The 23,010-nt window shown below is 47.7% G+C and overlaps 1 protein-coding gene across 1 annotated transcript in view; it reads right to left on the bottom strand.

Annotated features, from left to right (window-relative positions):
- Positions 1-23,010, bottom strand: part of Mical2 (microtubule associated monooxygenase, calponin and LIM domain containing 2) — a 151,937-nt gene that overhangs the window by 88,641 nt on the left and 40,286 nt on the right. The window contains exons 3-14 of the mRNA XM_042056049.1: positions 22,315-22,431; positions 20,085-20,186; positions 18,144-18,299; positions 14,772-14,872; positions 10,479-10,736; positions 9,173-9,288; positions 8,263-8,389; positions 7,459-7,549; positions 6,331-6,478; positions 5,301-5,500; positions 4,895-5,001; positions 429-497 (exon numbers count right to left, since the gene is read on the bottom strand). Of these exons, the coding sequence (XP_041911983.1) occupies positions 429-497; positions 4,895-5,001; positions 5,301-5,500; positions 6,331-6,478; positions 7,459-7,549; positions 8,263-8,389; positions 9,173-9,288; positions 10,479-10,736; positions 14,772-14,872; positions 18,144-18,299; positions 20,085-20,186; positions 22,315-22,431 (1,592 nt within the window). The remainder of the gene's footprint in view (positions 1-428; positions 498-4,894; positions 5,002-5,300; positions 5,501-6,330; positions 6,479-7,458; positions 7,550-8,262; positions 8,390-9,172; positions 9,289-10,478; positions 10,737-14,771; positions 14,873-18,143; positions 18,300-20,084; positions 20,187-22,314; positions 22,432-23,010) is intronic.

Below are 23,010 nucleotides of genomic sequence, written 5' to 3'. Positions count from 1 at the left end.
ACAGTTTTCTCCTTTCGCCAGATGGTGGCACTCGTGGGCACCCAACATTTGTCTTAAAGGGAAGCCGCAAAAAGTGCCCAGGGCATGTTGGCTGGTGTCTCTTTCCTACTTACTATGATTAGCAACTCAATATTAATTAACTATGTTATGTGTGCCGTCTTATTAATCGAAAAACCTTTCAAAGTCTTAAACATTTTGGATGTATCTGCACATTTGACAGCCATGGCCCTCACCCCGGGGAGGTTCCATCCTGCAAGGTTACACAGCTAGGAAGTAGTAAAGTGGTCAAACTGAGCCCGGATCCCAGTGGTTCATGAGAGAAAAAACACAAAGTGGAACCAGGGCTAGGGAGAGCTAAGCAAGCACACCCAGAGCCACTGGTCCTTGGGACGCGGGCCTTTGTATCAGCCGAGCCCAGGCACACTCACCTCTTCCAGGTTGTTGACGCCCTGCCGCCTCCTCTTGTTCATGTCGCTCTCCTCCGTCTGGGTGTCTACCTGCAACGGCCAAGGAAACAGGGTGAGCTCACGGCCACCAACGCTGTTTGAGCTGGAAGCACGGAAGGATGCATGCTCGTCTGGACACAGCTGTCGGTCTAATGGTAGACAAGGGGAAAGATGGCTCCTCATGTAAGCACAGCCGTGGAGTTACAGTTAGGTATAATGGAGAGTGCCTCTGTTCTATTTCGGAATCCCTGAGACACAAGCAGGGTAGGCGTCACCTCTATTACAGTGGCTGTGGGCTTGGAGGAGGTTTAATCATGTCCCCGAAGTCAGAGCCAGGCCGGGGGAATGTCCTCTGTGCTTGCTGCCTTGTGGGAACTCCCTGACTTTCTTTGTTCCCTGGGCCTCCAGTGAAGAGGTAGGACAAGTTCAACCTGCGGAGAGCATTCTCAGGACTTGAGTGAGCTGTCCAGGGCTTTGGTGTCAAATGAAGCCTGTAATCCAGCCACCCTTAAATGATTTAATTCGTTTCAATAAACATTAGCTCCAACCTGAGGACTAGAGATCAAATGTCCAGCTTGCCAAGGACGGTTCAGATTTATTGACTCCCTCAGCCACTGTAACTATTAATAGACACATTCCCTTTCATAGTGTATTACCAACTATCCTGGTAACCTCTCACAGCTCACCCCCACTGCCCGAATCTGAACAACGGAGCCCAGGCCTGTTAGGTAAGGGGGGGTGTAAGGACTGAGCTGTCCCTATGGCCTGGGTGGGGTGGAGGCTGAATACTGTTCCTTCTCCACATGCATCTTTGAGCCCAGATTGCATCTATTCCCTAAGGACAGACATCATAATTACCAGCTTCCAGTGATTTAGACCTTCTCCCAACAGTTAGCTCCTGCTGGAGTCTGGGGTCACATCCCACAGAGTATATGTCACATCTACATGGATTTTCCTATACTCTGACTTCCTCCACGGGCAGGTCCACATCACACCCCAGCCTTTCAGACACCATAAATGCAGGAAGAGGTACCACAGGCTCACTGTAAGCCCAGGCATAACGCCTTTCCAGTCCCGAGCATAGTTTGCCTGGCCCCAGAAGGGTCCTTTCCGGGCCTGGATACTCTGAAATAGAAGCCTGGGAACCCTAGCACCGAGTCTACTGTGCATCATTTGAGTCCAATAAACACCCTCATTACAACCACATCACAACACACACTACACACTACACACATCACACACCACACAAACACCACACCACATCACACACACACACACACATCACACATGCACCACATCACAGACGCACACCACACACATCACACACCATGCACGACATCACACACACACACACATATACACATATGCCTGCCATATTCACCACCCCCATTAAAAGAAAAACAAACCACAGTTTAGTCATGGATATTTGTTCAAAATCTGACCAAGGCACCGCAGCCAGGCAGATCAAGGGCCCTGCCTCCCTCAGCATCTCCTTCAGCTTCTCATAAATCATTATTCTGTGAATGAAAATAACCCCAGTCTAACGCCTGGACAAACACCAAGAGAAACAGATGACCTGGTTTCCAACAATGCTGGGTTTTAGAGGCACAAACTGTTTGGGCTCCCAGCTCCACCATCTGTGAATGCCACTTAGGCCCAGAGACCAGAACTGTGAAGTACAGAATGTCCCACCAAAAAGAATGCGGCCTGCATCATCTTAGGGCTCTCTTTGTATGCTTCCACTTTCAAGGAGGACTTGGCTTTTCTCACAAAGAGTAATACATCCTTTTCTCTCCCTTATACTTGAAAGCCCAGGGTGGGACCAATTCAAACAACTGGAGCCTGGCTAGACCCCATTTGGACATGTGACCTAAGGGCTCACAGAACACAGTCCAGGGTGGTTGTAGGCCCAGCCAGCAGCTCCTAAGAAGTTCCTAAGTCCTCCTGGGAGAAGAAATGAAGTACAAGGGGGCAACCTTTGCTTCTTAGATGTCTCCACTGTGAACGACCTGGGAAATAAAATGCACCTACAGGAAAAGGTTAGCAATGCACACACATCCAAACAATGTTTACTTTCCCTTATGGAAAAGTACTATTGAGATTCAGCTCAAAAACAAAAGTCTAAGAAAATTAAAATGTAGAGATTTATTTATTTTCTCACTGGAAGCCAAAAGTTGACTCAAGACCTCTAACCCAGAGCCATTTTCTTCAATGGCATAACGACTAGTAAGTTGCTACACCCCAGTAAAAACCTCTGCTATGCTCATATAACTGAGTATAATTAAAGTCAGTGGGACATTGCCACAGACACAGGCAACACACACACACACACACACACACACACACACACACACACACAAAGTCAGAGGGGAACTGGTAGGGAGAAGAGGGGCTTCTGTGGGGGTCGGGGTGTGTTGGGATGGATATGATAAAAATATATTGCATACATGTATGAGATTTGTAAAAAAATAAATAAATACATTTTACAAAAAGACTCTAATCATTCTGACTTTATTATACTTGACAAAGAACCAGAAGCATAACGAAAAACCAAATATTTCTCATGGCCACGCAGAGAGACCAAGAGAATAAACAAATGGCTTACGTTCTCTTCCTATTAGCTTTCCAGTTCTTTCACCCCAGGAACATTTTCTTATCATGATTTTCCATGGATTTGAAAGAGTTGATATGCCAAAATCCATTTATTAAACTAAATGGTTTCCCTCTTTAAAAAACAACCAACGCCACATATCTGCTGGTCTGCCTATTAATCTGACTAGCTGAGGACAGCCATGTCCCCACACATCCTGAGTTGCTTTGGCTCAGTGCAGACAACATTTATATTTAGTTATCTGGTTTAGCCCAACCATGGAGGAATTTAGATCTGGTTGAGTTGGATATCAGCTTTGATATTTTAAAAAGTGACCAGTGATAGCAGCAAGAAAGTTCTCTCTCCAAGGAATCACAGGTTCAGGTGCTAGTCTGTGGCTAGTGTCGTTCAGAAAATCACCTAACCACCTTGACTTCAGCGTCTTCACCTATAGGAAAGAGTCTGACACCATCTACTCAGAAGCTACTGCAAGTCTGAGGGGATCACAGAATATAAAACACTTCTTAAACTACACATTGCTATACAGTGTCAATGCTATTAGTAACAGAATTTTAAACATCTGAATTCTAGTTCTTACTTCGACAATACCTGTATAACTTACTAACATTTAACATCGCCAAGTTCAAGTTTCCCTACCCACTACGCTGTGAGGACACTATGTTCCCAACTTCTCTGGGTCACACTGGAAGAAGTGAATTGTCCTATGCCACATGTTAAATTCAGAGGTGTCCAACTTGTGGCTTGTAGACTGTGAGAACATACACATGCTTATTTTATGCAACCGTGAGACAATGTTGTCATTTACAAAGTTCATACTTGAGACATGCATAACTGAGTTACAAAAAAATTGCCAGAAAAGTCTCATCAGCTAAGTATGATAGCATAGAAAAATATTGATTATTTTGACTTAACTTCTTAGGGGACAGAAAACAGGCATTTTTTTTCATAATCTGGGGGGTATTGTGAAAAAGTCACAGACACTAAAGGTTCTATGATTCCTGAATGTTCTAGAAGCTCACTATGCCCTGGGTTTGTGCTGAGTAATGTTTGCCAGTCTGGCAGAAACTACAGTCCCCAAGGAAGAGGGAACTACAACCCATGAGACCGTTCTAAAGTAGACAAGTCTGTGGGGCATCTTCTTGACTGATCATTGATGCAGGAGGGCCCAGCCCACTGGGGGTGGTACCACCCCAGAGCAAGTGGTTCTGGGTTGTAGAAGAAAGCAGGGCCGCCATGGACAGTGAGCCTTCCTCTGTGGCCTCTTCTTCAGTTCGCACCACCAGATTCCTGCCCTGAGCTGCTGCTCTGGATACCTTTGATCATGGTCTGAGACACGGAAGTGCAAAACAAACAAACCGTCTCCTCCCCCAAGTTGGTCTGGTCTGCATTTTATCATGGCAACAGAGAAGCAAGCTAGGATGGGACTCGAAGCCAAGAACCCTACATCACTCACTTCTGTGTAATCCATCACTCCCATCGCCAAAACAACTAAAAGCTGCAGCCTTAAAGTTAGTGGGACTATTTAATGAATGAATGGTTGAATGAATGAATGAATGAACGGATGGAAATGCGAGACGGTAGACTACTACCATAACCTTGCCCCTTGACCGATGTCCGTCATACCCCTGGATCTGAATGATAGGAGAAATGAACTTGCTTCACATCTCCAGGAACAGAGCTAACTTGGGTTCACTCTGAAAATACGCACACACTGCTCATCTTCTGAGTCTCGAGCTACACAATTTGTCAACATAAACAAACTCAGCCATGAAATTCTCCTTCCTCTTCCCCCATCACCCACAGTGAGGAAGAAACAAAAGACCTGCCTGAAACTTACCCGTGGGGTCCTCTTCCTGGGAAATGTGAGGTTGAGATAGTTATTAGGAATGAGTGATTTGCCCAAGTCGAAGTCAGTATTTTCTCTATAGTTTTTACGCCAGGAATCTGTTGAGAAGCAAAAACAACTCTGACAAAGGATCCAGGGCCCAGGTGGTGATGTAACTTGTGGGTGTTCTTATATCAGGACTCTTCTAGAATAATTCCCTCACCCCAACTTTTGTAAAGCCTTAAATGACTGAGGGGCATGGGAAGGCCATTGCACATCTTCAAGGACAGTCACCCTTGTTTGGCCTCTGAGTTGAAGGGAAGGTGTCTTGAAGCTCAGAGTAGACAACACCAGCCAGACTTGGGCAGGGGCAGAGAAGACGAAGACACTAGAGACTAGGCACAGCCTCCACGCTTACCCATGGGTCTCAGTGGAGTGCCCCGGAAGAGCTCATAGAACTTGGAGAGGTACATGACCATGCTGAGCTTGTCGGGCTCCTCAGTAGACGCCATCTCTTTGCCTGTAGTCATAGGCAGGATCCCAAACTCACGCTTGGCCACATCAAATGCCAGCTGATTGTTCTCCACAGCGTCATCTTCATTCAGCGAGTCAAAGTTGCTGGAGGAACCATACCAGGTAAGTTCAGGGTGAGACAGGATGCACTGAGCACAGAAGGATGATTTCCCAGCCCCACTGAGCTCCAACCTCAAGCCCAGGAACACGCCTTGCTCATGAAGGGACTGAATCAAACACAGACCATGGTTATACCACTGACCTAGGCTGAAACCCTCAGAAAACGATGTACTCTCTTTGAAAATGTAGGGAGTTACTTTAATTATTTCTCATTCTTTTTTTTTTATTTTAACTGTTATAGTAACAGGATCTTTTCTCAAACCAATCAAATTATCTGCATCATGTGAGATATTCCCATCTCCTCGGGGCTAGATGATTTTGGTAGTTTTCCATTAGCCTTTAGGAAGGGTTTGTACGTGGGTGGGAGTCTGTGCTGCTCCCCATGTCAATAGGTCCGTAGGTGTCATGAAGGGTTTCTAGATTGTCATCTCACCTTCCTATTGACCCTGCCATCTTGCCAACAAAGAAGCTTTAGAAGATTCTAGAAATAATCTGATTCTGGATGTCAAAACAATACTTCTTTGGTAAAGTAGGTCTCTCTTCTACTTCCTCTCATGGGGAGAGGGACTTTGAGCCTACACTCAATTTCCAAAAGGTGGCTATTAGGGTTGGGTGCCAAGTGGTGAGACACACCACTGACCCTGTGATGACTGTCAGATACTAGGACACAGGGCAAACATGTTGCTGTCCAAACAAGAGAAAAGCAAGTTTTAGAAAACAACCCAAAAAGAACTTGCAGAGAGAAACACTGAGCCAGGTTGGGAGTCTTCACCCTGAGAAGTCTGGGGTCCCCTGTATCCAGGGTCTGCACTCACATCAGCTCTGGCCGGAAGCGGTGGATGATGGCACACAGGGCCAGGCCACTGCGCCAGGATGTGGTCAGGTCGGTGACACGGACGCGCTGGTAACCCTCGGTCTGCTGCTGGCACCAGGTTAAGAGCTTGTTAGGCCGGATGTCTGACTCTGGGGGAGGAGACAGGTGGTGAGGCTCTGCAGGGATTTCAGGGAGTTCGGTCTGAGCATCACGGCCACTGCTGTCAGGGCTAGGAACCAGGAACAGTGGACGGCAGAGATGCAACTCTGACGGTCACTGCACAGGTCAACAGGAAGCACACTGTCTAACAGCACTGTCCCCAGGGTCTATTATGGCCAGGGTCCAGGGCTGGAGGCTGGGAACACAGACCCTGCATCTATTAGGTGACATAGAGACACGGGGCTGTCGTGCAGAGGTGCTCATGACCAGGTTTGTTGCAAGTTGGCCTAGGAAGCACTCTCTACAGAAAGTCTCTGTGGATGTGCATGTGAGCTGGCTACTGAAGAGTGTCTAGGAATTCATCAGACGGAGGTATTCCAGGAAAACAGGATGGAGTGACAGCAAGGCTTGTGGAGAGCCTGCCGTACTTGGGTAACAATAAAACTTTACTATTGTAAGCAGTGTTTTACAGCAGCTGGGCATGTGGTGTGTGCAGGGATGGGAGGGGGGAGACGGGCTCAGTGGCGGCTGGAGTGTCTCTGAGTAGGAGAGCAGGGGGCCTGGATGAAGGGCTGTTGGGGAGTTACTCATTGGACTATCACTCCCCTGCTCTGAATACCACTCTGTGCCAGCGCTGAATCAGATTAGGAAGATAAGGAGAGGGGAGGGGGAAAGTCCCAGGAATCTGGTGACTAGCTGCTAGGGAGACAGGATACTCTTCCCAGAAACAAGATGCAAAGAAAACCTAGCCCCATGGAACTCCCCACAGTGGATTTTCCTGGGCTGAGTGCTCAGGAAGTAAACTGCATGTCTCGATTCCGATAATCCCCATCTTACCCCTGTTCTTATAGATGAGGAAACTGAAGGACAAAGGGAGAGGCACCTGCCATGGTCACACAGGTAATGGGGCAGAGGCAGCTAGCCTCATCCCTTGCACACCTTGTCCCAGGGTCCCAGACGGGCAACTCACCCCGCCTGGAGAGGCTAACAGATCTCCTCACTGAGCCCCATCTCTCGGGAGAGAAGCGGTCCAGTTCTTTAGTGATGTACAAATGCTTCACCTACGAGCAGAAAAGACCACACATCTGCCCATCTGTTCCCAGGAGGCCTCTCTATGCCCCATACCAGCTTCCCTACCCGCTACGTTTTCTTCAGGTATCGGCTGGCATTACTTCAGCAGGCATCTAGATACTGAGTCACAGACAGCAGGCCTCAACAGTTCTCCCAAATGAGGCAGAAACTGACAGTGAATATGTAATTGGCTAATGGGAACCCATACTATTCTCTATCCTATTAATTAATAGAGTTTGGGTTGCATAAAATCCCCAGGATAATGATGTCCAAGCCTACACATGGTAAGGAGAGGGGAAATATCTAGGTAAGTGGATTATTTTTGAGAGAGGGGGTATAAGCAGAGTCATATCTGCACAGTGACAAACTACCACATGAAAATATATAAACACACATGTGCACAATACCATATGTGTTCTAGTCCCCTCCTAAGGCTATAAAGTGCACAGTACCATATGTGTTCTAGTCCCCTCCTAAGGCTATAAAGTGCACAGTACCATATGTGTTCTAGTCCCCTCCTAAGGCTATAAAGAGGCCTCTAGGCCTTTATAGCACCTTTGCACTTTGTGGGGGAAAGAACTGGCTCCACCCTTTTGCTAAAAAGCTTTGGTGGCCTTAGTCTCAGGACGGTGACAATTTATGAGACCATTGCTTTCCCTCAGCTCACTGCAGGGGCTTCAGACAGGCTTGGGCATGGGCTTACCTGGTGAGGCCTGACACAGTGCAAGTTGAGGTTTGGGTACCGTGTTGCTGGGTCCAATGTGTATTGTTCAAAATTTTTGTTGATGTTCTCTGGGGTTGTCTGAGGTAACAGCCGGTAAAGACTTTCTCTGCAGGGAGTCAGAACCCAGAAGTCAGGGATTGTTCTCACTGTCTCAGGCCCTTGTTCCTATACTCCCCTCTCCCCCAGCCTCCAAGGTTTCACAGATGGCCTCTGGTGTGTTTGTATAATTCTTTCCTATAATCTCACATACTCCCGAGAGCTGCAAAATGCGGGGGAGGGACAAACGGGGAGAGAGGAAAGAGTACCCAGGTGGTAGGGATGAGGTCTCCTTTCCTGGGTGGGACGCCAGAATACAGGTCCAACATCTCAGTAGACTCTGGTTCAGTTAAAGCTATGACCCAGCCACAATCTCCTGTGGCCTGCTTTTGTGGTCACGGCGGTCCACACCCAAGGCCATCAAAAGCTTGTCTCCCATATCAGCACTAACTCTCCCGGTCAGCCATCTGTTCGCGGTCCCATGGCCAGCAGCAAGGGCCTGGGAAGAAGCCAGGACTTCAGCTGTAGAAGAGGCCTGGCAGGTCCCAGAATCCTTACCCAGGGAAGGACACTGTGAAATGCCCTTGAAGACTTCCTTAAATAAACCTCTTGGGCCTTGTGTGGGTGAGAAAAGGGCTGATTTCAGACCAGCCTATGTCCAGATGCATCTCTACTGTCCTGGACACCAGAGCAACTCACTGACGGAGAGGGGCCATGCGGAGATCACATCAGGCCCCAAGTGGGATGGCAGATTAAGCTCAGTGCAGAGGCCGCAGGACAGCTAATTTAGCTCTACTCCTACCAGAGTCTTCTACCCAGCGCCCCCCACTTAGGAGTTCTGCTTGAGGCTCACCTTTCAGCCAGCACCTCCAGGGGAGAGGTGCCCTGGTCCCAGCTCTTCACCATCCATGCCGTGTCAAAGGCTGCCAGGAAGCCCCGGGCACAGCCTGTGCCCATAGGCCAAAACGGCTGTAAAAAGAACACAGGTAAAATTCTCATTGGCTCTGGTGACTCGCGGCCTCCTCTCCCATTCTACCTGGCACGCTCTGGTTGCTGGTTGCCATCTCTGAGCCAGAGCAAAGGCAGAATCCTGCTGCCCACAGCTTCCCAGAATCACGGGTTGTTGTCGCACACATGTGAAGGGTATGACAGCCCCACATGTAGCAAGGCTACCTGGGAGCTCCGGGAGAGAACGGAACCAGGGACCACTTCATGGAAGTGTGACCTTCATGCTCATTGTAAAGCATGGATAGGATTTGCTCCGTCCATTTGGGAAGGTCAGGGGCAAAGGTTTTGTGGCTGAAAAGTGCTGGAGCCTGCCAGAATACTCAGCACAGGAGAATGAGGAAGGGAAGGTTGGGAGGGAGACAGGGATAGAAGTGACAGGCCACTGGACCGGGCGGTGGTGGCGCACGCCTTTAATCCCAGCACTTGGGGGGGCAGAGACAGGCGGATCTCTGAGTTTGAGGCCAGTCTGGTCTACATAGCGAGTTCCAGAAGAAGATGATGAAGAAGAAATGACAGGCCACAATAAGGGTGAACAAGAACTAATCTGGTCAAGTCGAGGGTAAACAGTTTGCTCCATGGTGCACCCAGGATAGGGTTTGCAATCTGACTCTCAGCCCTAGATAGCTTTGCAGACACTGTCAGTGTTCATATTAAGATTGGAAGCTAACCCTGAAATGGTCATTTATCTAAGGGGCCTTGCACTGACAGGGTCAAGAGGGAGGGCCGTGACGTCTACACTGTACTTTGAAAACCCCTTGTCCTCACAGCCTCCCTCACACTCTGGAGGATTTCTACATGGTAAGGCCACACAGGGCCACCCACGTGGGTAACAGTTCCCAGCCATGCTTAGGGTCTATATGTTGTGAGGACAGTCCTGGGCTCTAGACCAGGGTTGGTTAGTTATGTTTTTCATTCTAGAAGCAACCCAGAAGCTGGAAATGGGAGAAAAGGCTTCTGCTACAGGCAACCTGACAAATCTCAGAATCAGCCAACAGGGCTGGTTCCCAGGCCATGTGGCCTTGGCAGAGGTCTGCCCTTTGTCTGAGAACTTGCCCTTCCCTGGATGTTGGCAGCAGAGGCTATGATCCTGAGTACAGATGTGCAGATCTGAACCTGTAGCATGAAGGAAGGGTTCAAAGGGCAGGTAGTACCTCAAGCAAGCTGTCACCCACAAGCGCCACGAGCAGCTGGTGTGCCTGGCGCTCACGCATCAGGGCTGCGTTCTCTGAGGCATACATGGAGGTGAAGTCGAACATGGCCACATCAGGCTGCCCGTTGTGATTTATGGCAAAGTCTAAGGACGGCAGCTGGTAATTGGTCGCAAAATCTGCGGCTTCACGGGCATAGGAGAGCAGTTTTTCCTGGTTCACATTCTCTGTGCACAGGAGCATCTCTGTGTCAATGTAGTCCTGGGGAGATCAGAACATACGTAAGACCTCCCTCCTCTTTAAAGGGCTCGAGACCAGGGGATGGGTCTTTATGAGGAGGCTAGAGGGGCTGGGAGATGAATCAGTCTTTAAAGTGTTTGCCATGCAAACATGAGGGCCTGACTTCAATCTCCAGAAACGAGATAAAAATCCAGGCAGAAAATCAAAACAACTCTAAGATTCCATCTTAGATCAAAATGGCCAAGATCAAAAACACTGATGACAACTTATGCTGGAGAGGTTGTGGGGAAAAGGGAACACTTCTGCATTGCTGGTGGGAATGCAAGCTGGTACAGCCCCTTTGGATGTCAGTGTGGCGATTTCTCAGAAAATTAGGAAACAACCTTCCTCAAGACCCAGTAATACCACTTTTGGGTATATATCCAAAGGATGCTCAATTATGCCACAAGGACACGTGTTCAACTATGTTTATAGCAGCTTTGTTTGTCATAGCCAGAACCTGGAAACAACCTAAATGTCCCTCGACCGAAGAATGGATAAGGAAAATGTGGTACATTTACACAATGGAGTACTACAGAGCAGAAAAAAAACCCAACATCTTGAATTTTGCAGGAAAATGGATGGAGCTAGAAAACATTATTTTGAGTGAGGTAACCCAGACACATAAAGACAATTATCACATGTACTCACTCATAGGTGGTTTTTAAACATAAAGCAAAGAAACTCAGCCTACAAACCACAATCCCAGAGAACTTAGACAACAATGAGGACACTAAGAGAGACTTACATAGATCTAATCTACATAGGAAGCTGAAAGTAGAAAAAGACAAGGTCTCCTGAGTAAATTGGGAGCATGGGGACTTTGGGGGAAGGCTGAAGGGGAGAGGGGAGAGGCAAGGAGGGGAGTAGAGAAAAATCAACAACACCAACAACAAATCCAAGCAGAACAGTGTGTGATTATAATCTCAGTGCTGGGGAGGCAGAATGAAATGGTCCTCAAGAGTCCTTTGCTAGTCTGCCTAGCCTAATCGGTAAACTCCGGACCAGTGAGAGACCTCAAAAGACAAGACGATGACTCCAGAGGAGTCACCCCTGAAGTTAAGCTCTGACCTCCAGAAATGCATACATGTGGACGTGTATCTGCAGGAAGTGTGTGTATGTGTGTGTGCACGCGCACATGTGTGTGTACCTGTGAGGATGCACGAATCAAAACTAGAACACCAGAGCCAAAGAAATAAGCACATGGTCCAGCCATGGCAGTTAGCACGGTTGTGATTAAGCACCCAGTTTGGCGTTGGGCTTTCTGGCATCCAAGGTGAAGGGGAAATGTGATATGGGCTTTCCTTATCAGAAAATAAAGCATGGCAGTTCCTCACGGGAGGTGAGTTTTTCCTGGCACGAGTGCTGAAAGATCTGTCTCATGCAGGAATTTAAGAGAGGGCACTGGGAACCGTAATGGACAGCGGACTTGATAACAGCCTCCCGGCAAACAGGGAACACATTGCACATGGCTGGTTCTGACGATAACTTTCAGTACAATTAAGAGGCAAAGGAACAAGCCAGTTAATGTGATTTAATAACGGATGGAGTTAAGCTACTGGGGTCCAGATATGCTGCGGTTAGTGGTCAAGCAAGATCAGGAAAAAAAAAGGGGGTGTGTGTGTTCCATGCGTCTCTCTGAATTTCTTTCCGAACTCAGTTGCCCACTTTTCTGTGATGCTGGGGACACTCTGGCTTGGCTATGAAAGTGGGCACTGTCCTGCTTCTCTGCTGGGATGGAGATGACTGCATGCACAGTGAGGAAACTCATCCCAGAGATGCAGAGCGCTAGATATTTCCAAAGTCTGCTCTGCTTAAAGGCCACCTTTCCTAGGGAGGATGCGAAAGGGCAAGCTCCCACCAGCAGCATCCTCCCTAATGTGCATGAACAACCTGGGTTTAGTCTCCAGCGCTGTTTTAAACTGGGAGTGGTGGAGCACGCCTGTAATTTCAGTGTGTGGGAGACAGAGGCACACTGATCAGGAGTTCAAGGACATCCTCAGCTACAAAATGAGTTCAAGGCCAGCCTGGCGTACATGAGATTCTATCACAGCTGGAATATGGGCATGCTGTTCAACTTTTTTTCTGTGTTTTCACTTTCAAAGCCATAATTATAAGATCTCCTCCTTGGAACAGTATGAAGATGGAAAGAGAGTGTATACATGGAATCCATCATGCAGTGCCTGGCACATAGGAATAGATGATACTCCCTGCTCCTACTAATTCACAATGTCATGAATGGTGCCATATGATGAGATGCCAACTGAACTTATCCAAGGTGCCAGTATGGGCACTCTACAGGTTCCAAAATATACAACCTCCTCTATACCCAGAGCGACCTTCTGTTTCTTGTTTCTGTTTCTTGGGGAACTGTGACTTCAAATACTCTATTTCTGAAATTCTAATATTTCCTCACAGAACATACTCAGCATTCACCCAAGAGAAGACTGAAGAAGCCACCTCAGTATATCTGAGGGAAAAAGAGGATATCCTATTGCCATACTGACCAGCCAGCAGTGAGCTGGCAGATCTGAAAGCCCAGTGTTCACAACAGCTAGTGTGTGTGTGTGTGTGTGTGTGTGTGTGTGTGTGTGTGAAAGAGAGAGAGAGAGAGAGAGAAAGAGAGAGAGAGAGAGAGAGAGAGAGAGAGAGAGACTAGCTTCTCCTGTCCTACCCACAGACTCTGCCCACAACCCATGCTCTCAGCAGAGGCCCAGCCAAGGTGGAGGAGGCCCAAAGGAGGCCTGGGTTACTAATGCTTCCAGGACAGATGCCAGTACAAGCTGGTGAGAAGATAGGCACACTGTACTCTGAGTGGTCCCAGTCCAGCACAGGACCTGGAGGCAGCTGACCTGGGCTGTGGGATCCTTATCTTGAAGCAGTGAGCACAGGAGCTCTAGAAGGGTGAGGTCTGACCAAAGCCCTCATCCTCCCCACCTCCTCTCTCTCATCTTTATCCATCCATATGCGTGTGTCTATGTAAGAATATGCCACATGCATGCAGTGCCTGCAGAGACCAGAAGAGGGCACTGGAGTCGGCTGGAGCCTCCGGATGTGGGTGAGAGTTACCAAACGCGGGTCCTCTGGAGGAGCAGCAAGTGTTCTTAACCTCTAGGTCATCTCTCCAGCCACACCGTGTTCTCTCTTATACTCCATGATGCGTGCTGGGTCTGGTGTGTATGCCTGCAATCCCAGCTCTTGGGAGACCGAGGCAAGAGGATGGAGAGTTTGAGGACAGCCTGGGCTACACAGCAAAACATTGTCTCAGAGCAAAAATAAGTAAACATGAAGCAAATCTATGGAGAAAAACCAAACAGCCAATATGACAGAGCAAGTGTCCAAGCAAGGCTGGGGGCAGGGTGAAGAACCCTGAAAACCACTGCCTACCAGACACTGAGGCAAGCATGATGTGTGTGCATACATGTATACATATATGTGTGTACATTCCTCATGCATCCCCTGCTCATATACAGTCACATCTCAAGAACTCTTCAGAGGATTTACAGGCGTTATTCCACTTTATAGACAAAAGACTGAGATTCCGAAAAAAAATCAAAATCTTGGCCACCATCCTGAGTTAGCTCATGGGAGAACCAGGTCTCTGCTCATCTCTGAAGGTGCAAACAGTGAGTGTTCCCTCATGGCAAAGGGACACAGTGTCAGGCTCCAAAGTGACGTCATCTCTACGTTTCACATGGACAAGGAGTCCCCATCTCCAAGTGAGTGTGACCTCTTGGAGAAGAAGTAGGGCCAAAGGAAGAATGACATTTGAGGAAGGAAAAGATTCAACTGATCATATTCTGGGCAAAGGTCTCTCACCGCAACAGGTTTGAAACATATCTGTGTGGATGGGTAGTCACGCAATGTCAAAGGCAAGGAAGGTACCCGGCAGTTTCTTTCCCCTCCCCCCTCGCATGGGTTCTAGCAGGGCAGAATCTCTTCTCACATCTGCTGATGCTGCCAGCCCATACGGCCTGGGGGAAAACAGTTGAGAAATCGCTATCTGAGAGTACATACATTAATGATGACGCCTTTGTCCAGCAGGCTCTGCTTCTTGGCTGTCATGACAAAGTAGTGGGTACAGTCCTTGTAGTAAACAATGTTCTCGAGATCAATCCCTGAAAGGAGAAGCATTCGGACCAAGTTTACCAACCACGCCTTGCTTCATTCCAGGTCTCCTTATGTATGTGCAGAAGATGCATATAAGACGAATAGTAAAGACATACCAGGCTGTGGACCAGAAGCAACTAGCTTTTTTGATTGCACAAAGGCATGTTCAAAAATAAAAACAACCAAACAGCTCACAACAACCACAGATGTCCAATATTCTTAAGTTAAAGCTAGGCAGAAAGTGTTATAGGAAGTGCTAGACAGGACCACAGATGCAAAACCCAACTTTGAACCTGACTGTATGGATCAGGCCCCATCCACTGTGTGCCCACAGAGCATCTTCTATCATGGCCTAGCGTGCATGAGAAAACCCAGGTCAGAGGTTAGAGGCTTAGATTGCATTGTGGTATGTGGGTGTGGGCATGTTCCTGTGTGTAGGCCAGAAGACAACCTCAGGTATCATTTTTTACATACCTACCTACTTGAGACAAGGTCTATCAATGACCCAAAGCTCAGCAACTAGACTAGACGGGCCAGCCATGAGCCTCAGGGATGCTCCCGTCTCCACGTCCTAGAACTGGGATTATTAACATATACCACCATGCCAACATTTTTATGTGGGTCCTGGGAATTGAGTTCAGATCCTCAGTGGAGTCATCTCCCCAGCCCTAGACCTCATCTTTTGTCTTCTCCACAGATAACAACACATTCACACATTAGGATTCTGCACTGAAGATCACGCTATGAGATGATCGCTGGCTCTGGTTCTCAAAGGGATGAGGGGAGGCTCAGTCAGAGCCACTGGCTCACCTGAGAACTTAACATAAGTCAAACCATCAGGACTGCTGAATAGGAAACTGCGGGTAGGGCCAACACCGTAAGTGTTAAGTTCCCTGGGTGGCTCTGGTGGTCACTAGAACATGAGGACCTCTGGCTAGTTTATGTGACAGGAAGTGAAAGGCACACAGTGACCTCAAAGCATCCACACAAGGTGTGCTGGGTAACCATAGCAACACCCTTATTATTACAGTAAAATAGGAAGCAGCCATGCACACAGAAGGCCCCCAAGAGAATCAAAGGAAATTTATTGCTGTCACTGTCGTGAGACAATGACTTACGGTGTGACAACAGCCAAGTTTAAAGGAAGCTCGTGAAAGCTTTGGAGAAGCACAAAGCAAGTCCTGCCATGATACCTATTTGGCGGTTTGGGTATTTATTTTCTTTGTTTCTAAGGGGAAGGAAGGGCTGGAAAATTAAGTATTAAATCATTCAAAGGATATAATACTCTGGAAAGGAAACATTAAAACTTGTAATAATAAATTGGGGAGGTTCCGAGGGACATAAGGTGGCAAATAGAGTTGTAACCAGCAAGAGGCAGAGCCTGGCTCAGCAACTCAGCCCCTTCCTAGAAAATGAACTTTGGAGAAAATGATTCCAGGGAAGTGGCACCTTAACAGGAAACCCATGGAAGGAGGGGGTCAGAGGCCTGAGTCTTAAGTGAACACATGTATCTTTGTGGGTCACAGGGTCTCTGTTATCAATACAGTGGAACCAGCCACAGACAACAGTGTGAATGTATGTCCATGATGTTGTGGAATCACAGTCCTTGCTAAAGGACATTGAAATCTGAATGTCCTATCATCTCAACGTATCATGAAACATACCCCTTTTTGATTTTTTTCTCCCTTTGGCCCCTTGAACATAGAAAATCAGTCCCATCTCAGAGGCGATACCAAAACCACACGGTCATCCACAGTCCTCGGGCTTGGATGCCAAGAGAAGCCACAGTCCCCAAAACCTACCATCAGGATTCTATTTAAGATGTGATGTTGAATGGGAAAGCGAGAAACGTGGCACTATTTAAAAGTGCTGAGACAAGGAGAAGACAAGGTATGGGTACAGTGATTGGAACTGGAGCCACGGGAAATGAGCGTGTGGGTGGCAGTGAGGGAAAGTGTCAGCAGACCAGGGCAGACTGGGCACCAGAGAGCACGCCTGGCACCTTCGCTCCTTTTATAGACAGGCTCTCCTGTAGTTGAGGCTGGCCTCAAAATTACTATGTAGCTGGTGCTAGCTTTGAACATCTGGTTTTCCTGCTTCTATCTTCCAAGTGCTGGGATTACAGGCACGTGCCACCACGCTTGGTGAGTATAGAGGCCTTAATATAACATTATCATTGCGCTGCCTTTCCAAGGGACAATGTGCAGCTTTGGTCAGCTTATAAAGAAAGCCAATTTCTTGTTGTTTCTCCACTACCCTCATGAGCATCTGTCGTTCATTTACTAGCTATCTGGCCACATAAAATATAAGTATTGCGTTGCTTATCTGTCCCAGGCTGTATACTCAGCTATTGAATCAATATCTTCTGTCCCATGGTTAGGTGACAATTGCTGCCAGAGCATGCTGGGGGTGGGGTGAGTTGTGTGTAGGGTCCTTGTCCTGTCTCATAAGGAGGGGCAGCTGATGTGCTGCACAAAGCACCAGGGAGTCTTCAGGTTCTCCCCTCAGATTATAGGTTCCCTCCTCAGCATGTCCCAGCATTTCATGCTGAGCTTACACAGACTTCCCAACTACCCTGTGTTACAGTGCTTTATGTGGGTACCGTCTTTGGATAGGGAGACCCTTCAGGAGGGGTGGGGCTAACATTGACTTTGTACTCTACAATGCTGAGTGCCAGTACACAACAGACATTCAGTAAATGTCCACCATGTATTAGCAAAGTCTACAATCTATTTCCATATACAACATCCAGAACATTCTTTCAAGATTCCCTCTTTTCCTTGAAGGGCCTCTAGACATTTAGTGGGCTGAGAGAAATCTTTGCTCCCAGACAACCCATGGAAGCCAGAGGGCCCTGTGAACAGCTTGGAAATCTTGGGTGAGGGACTAGGGAGACGGCTTAGTTAGAAAAACATGTGTTGGGCAAATACTGCAAAAATGGAATTTGGCCAGAATCCATGAGTTGGGGGAGGGCAGGTATGGTGTTGCAACCCCAGTGCTGCTCAGAGACAGACCCCTAGAGCTCACTGGCCATGCAACCTAGCCTACTTGTCAAGCGTTAGGCCAGTGGGATCTTTTCTACACACACACACACACACACACACACACACACACACACACACACACACACGGGACAGCATCTGAAGAAGGACACTAGAAACTGTCATCTGACTACAATACATCGGTTCACACATGCATACACACACACACACACACACACACACACACACACACAAACATACTGTGAATAGTGTCTGGTTTAGAGAGGGGAGGTCTCACCTGTTTCTTCTTTGAGGTCCTGAAAGAACTTCTGGTTGAAGATGAAGGCCACGCCGCTGATCTCCTCCACCTTGGCCTCAGCCGTGCTGTTTCTATTTATGAAGTTGGCAGTGATGGCGATGGCTAGCTTGCCCCGGAACTCCTTCCTCCTGAACCCTGCGTAAGGGACAGGATAGATGGGTTAGTCCTCTAGATCAGGTGGGAACTCAGACAATACTGCTGAGAACACTCTGTGCCCCCAAAGACAATGGGGACAGCGGTTCTGGAGCAGGCAGAGGCACCAGACTTGTTCCAGCAAGAGGCATTTTGAACTCTGTTCTTTTCTACATCGTTGGACAATATGCAGCGCTTACATATCCACAGGCCAGTGGCCAAAATGATCTGTGCAGCAGGCTACCACAGACCTCAGCCCTCTGGAGATGTTCTGAGTATATCACTGAACACTCTTAAGGTGCTTTGGCACTGAGGACTTGCATGAGTCAAATGATTTTGTTAGCATTTTAAATGGAAGAGAAAACCTTTTGAAAAATAGGATTAGACTAAACTCCCATAGGAGAGGGATGCTAAAACATTTTCTTTATAAATTTGTTGTTATGGGTCGTATTGCATTGTCATCTTCCTTCCACATATGGATGGTGAAATCCTAACCCTTGGTGTCTCTGTATGTTGGGCTTAGTTAATATGAAGTCAACTGGAGTATAATGGGCCATCTACTGTAATACAGCTGATGTCTTTATTCATAGGTAAAGTTGGACCCATAAACACACTGAGGAAGAAGCTCCGTAAAGATGAAGGCAGGGATGGGGTTGTGCTTCTGAAAGTAGCACCAATGCCTAGCAAAAGAAACCAGCACAATAGTTCCCAGCAGCTGGTGTTTCGATGTATGCTGGCTGGTTTATGTCTTGACATAAGCCTAGACATACCTGGGAAGAAGGAATTTAAAATGATGAACAGCCCCTATCAGACTGGCCTGAGGGTATGTCCGTGGTGGTATTTTCTTGCTTAGTGATTGATGTGTGGAAGGGTTTAACCTATTGCAGGCTCTCAAGTATTCTGACCTGTATTTTTCCCAGACCACCAGAGCAATCCCACAAATCAAATACGTATTCACACTGGCAGCTTCGAGGTGTCTTGTAGGACATTGTTGTGAGAGGGTGGGCATGGGAGTGAAGGCAGGGCAGACTGTGGGGCAGGGCAGACAGGAGAGGTCTGAGCGAAGGACCACCTATGCAGACTTTTTTGAGATCAGACCTATTTCAGTATGTGCATCCTGTCCTCAGAGAATGAGTTTGCCCAGTCATGCATCTTTATCTTGTGACCTTTGACAGGGACAGACTCAGAAATAGCAACTATCCCTACTCTAAGAGATGCCACTGACACCATGATGTCTTCCACCCATGGTATCAGACAACCCTTTCCGTACAAATGAGTACATGAAGCCTGTTGCTGGACTCAGAGAAGTGTGGCTTTGGAGTCTGAGAGTTTGTCTGGCTGCCCAGCAGTGGGTATGCTTAAGAGCTACGAAGAAAGAGGCCCTTCTGTTGATTGGTAGAGTACTTGAACATGAACGGATGCCATTGACATCTTGAGATGTTTGCCTTAGACAGAGCGAGAGGAGAATGCATCTTGGCTAACACAGCAGCGGGTGCTTAGTGAGTTTATGTTGACTTTTCCCACAGTATCCCCCTTTAAGAAGCATTTTTACAGAAAATCCCTCCCCTACCTCTTGCCCCACGCTCTGGGAGGGTTCTGCTACCCAGATTCTCATTTGGGGATGCTTAGGTCCAGTGAGGGAAAGTGGAATAGCCATCCTCACACGCTCAGACTCAGGCAGGACAGAACAGTCTGTCTGTCTCTATTCTTAGCCGAAGCATCTGCCATCTTGAGCATCCTTCTCCGGTTCCCCTCATCACCTCTCAGCCCCAAAAGAAGAGTCCTCACCTTCCAGTGTGTTCCTATTGCCGTCGGCACCAACGATGACGTCAAACTCAAAGTCAGACAGGGCGTGGTCTGCAGGGAGGAATTCTGCCCGCCAGCCGACTTCTACCAGAGCAGAGAGACTATTAGATGAGTGGCAGAGGCAGGCTGAGAGATGCTACCCCTCCCTGCTGGCCATGAGAAGTGGATAAGGACCCACTGAAGCCTCCCCAAGAAAGGCATCAGGCATATCCAGCTTTTGACACTGTGACACAGCGCTGTTGTCTACAAAGCTCATGGTTGAGAATCTGCGCAATCGAGGCTTTTTATGGCAAAGACCTCTCATAATACTTTAATAAGTTCACTATTTCATATTTGGCCATATGCATAGCTATCCGATAGCATGTGGTTCCCAGGCTGCAGATGGGGCACACCTGGACAGTCCATATCCAGCTTCTCTCTGGTTATCCTGCACAAGGCGAAGAGGAACTCCCAACTCCACACCTGGGCTGACTGAACTTCGCGAGGATGCTAACCTTTAGCAGACCCCAAGCCAGTCTCCCTTGTCCCTGTCTATATCTCAAAGATTCCCCTTATTTGTCCCGTATCCAATGGCTCCTCATTGTCAAGCAGATCCCAGGGGATGTGGGAGATGCCAGGGAGCCACTTTGCATTTCTGCTTCTGACTCCAATGGTTTGCTGCTTGTAGAAGCACATTCTCAGGACAAGCCTGGCTGGGTCCTTGGAATGAGGGTCGACTATCCAGCAGAGATGTTCCAACAGGAGCACCCAGTCTCTGAGTCATTTGGGAATGACTGTGTGTTGTTAAAAAGGCAATGAAATCCTCTGCAAGTTGTCAAATATTCTGGGCTAAGGTCAGGAGAAGCCAGGGGTGTACCCTCCCTGGGAAACAGCAAAGTCTCCTATACACACTACTTCAAAACTTAGCATTACCAGGATAGGAGGCAATTATGACAGCAAGATAGGGAGCCTTGGACAAACTCCATGACAATGGTGTGTGAAAGAGATCAGAATTTGATTTCCCTTTCTTCTAGGTTTTTTTTTTTTAAGGTAGGTTCTCAGAATATAGCCCAGGCTGGCCTTGATCCTACAACCATCTTGCCTCAGTGCTGGGATTACAGGTATGCACCACCACCATGTTCAGCTAAAATATCAGAATATTTCCAGGACAGACTCCAAAGCTACATTAAAACCCTGTCTTGAATCTCCCCCCACCCCCACCAAAAAAGAATACTACCAAGAACCCACCTAGATGGAGGCATTTTATGATCTAAGTTAAAACTCAATAAAATCAAACATACACATGTTCATGATGCCATACCTGTAATACCAGTAATTCTAGCATTCAGAAAGAAGGTCAAGGGTCATCCTTGGCAACATAGCAAGTTTGAGGCCAGTTTGGGCTACATAAGACTATCTCAGGGATAATATATACATTGTGGTGGTTTGAATGAAAAATGGACCCCATAGGCCCATAGGGATTAGTGTGGCCTTGTTGGAGGAAGTGTGTTACTGGAGTGGGCTTTGAGGTTTTGGAAGCTCAAGCCAGGCCCAGTGGCTCTCTCTTCCTGCTGTCTGCTGATCCAGAGGTAGAACTCTCAGCTACCTCCCCAGCACTGTCTGTCTGCATGCTGCCATGCTTCCCACCATGATGATGGACTGAACCTCTGAATGTAAACAAGCCCCAACAAAATGTTTTCCTTTATAAGAGCTGCCGTGCCCTTGGTGTCTGTTCACAGCAACAAAGTCCTAAGACATACGTATTCCAAGAAATATCTAGAACCTTTGTTTGACAACCATTCTAGAAGTCTCAGTTTCTTTACTGTATTTTAAAATATTCTGAGGGTGCAGCAGGCACATTTTCCTATCTGCGTGTGAACTGACACACATATCCTGAAGCTTGTGTGACTTTATTATACTATCAGATCTGTCTTGTTGGCTGCCACCAGCTGAATGTTGTTTGTCAAAGTTGTATTTTCCTAGGGACCGAGTAACCAAATTATAGGCTTCATGGCGTAATAGTAATTCCACCATCACATCCACCCTTGCTGGGAGCTGAAGAATAAGCTCAAAGCCACAGAAATGGTCAAAAAAGGTAAAGTATTTGTCAGTGGAAGTGTGCCAAACAGCTCCTAGCAAAAATAACTTGCAGAGATAGCCTCTGAACGCTACTAGCACAGCTTCCTGCTTGGAATATCTGCCTTCAAGGCAGAGGAGAAAAATTATACTGTACTTTGATTTTCTTGGTCTTCAGGAGGCTCTAGAACCCTCACGAACTCCACGTTCACATGGATTTCCACTCCCAGCATCAGGGCCACCTTGAACAGGATGAGCTGAAGTTGACGAATACCTGTCGGGAAGGGAGGGAGAGATGACTGTTCGGAGCCATGCCTGGGCACCATCTGTGTGTAAGTGCTGGGCAGGTGTGGCTTGGTGGCCTCCGAACTCAGCACGGCATCTGCTGAGTCTGTACTAGGCACTGCGGGGCTTTCCACGCATCCTTCTTACTCTCATTTAATAGAGGAGATGTTGAGACTTGCTAAAGCCAGGTGACTGCTCAGGGCCACAAAGAAACAAACAGCAGACGGGATCCAGTTCAGTCTGACCTGAAGGTTCTACTCTATCTATACCAGGCTGTCCTAACTAGGAAGCTCTGTCTTTCCTACACCTTTGCTGAGCTGGGCTCTGGCTTTGATGACATAAAGTGGAGAGAGGAGGAGACAGAGTCAGGAAGGAGCCACAAGGAAAGTCAGAGATCAAATGGCTCTTGGATGAGGTCTAAAGCTCCCTCCTCTCCAATGGTAATGGGCAAGGCAGGGAATTCTCCCACCAGCTGGGCTCAATACTCTCCACTCTTGCCATTTTAAATGCCTTCAGTGAGTGCAACCTTGTTCATTCCCCAATGCTCGGCACAAATGGGCATCCCTCC

This window comes from Arvicola amphibius, chromosome 1 (assembly GCF_903992535.2).
Source record: "Arvicola amphibius chromosome 1, mArvAmp1.2, whole genome shotgun sequence".
NCBI lineage: Eukaryota > Metazoa > Chordata > Mammalia > Rodentia > Cricetidae > Arvicola > Arvicola amphibius.
Note: the sequence above shows the minus strand (reverse complement) of the source record. Positions and strands in the feature narration are given on the sequence as shown.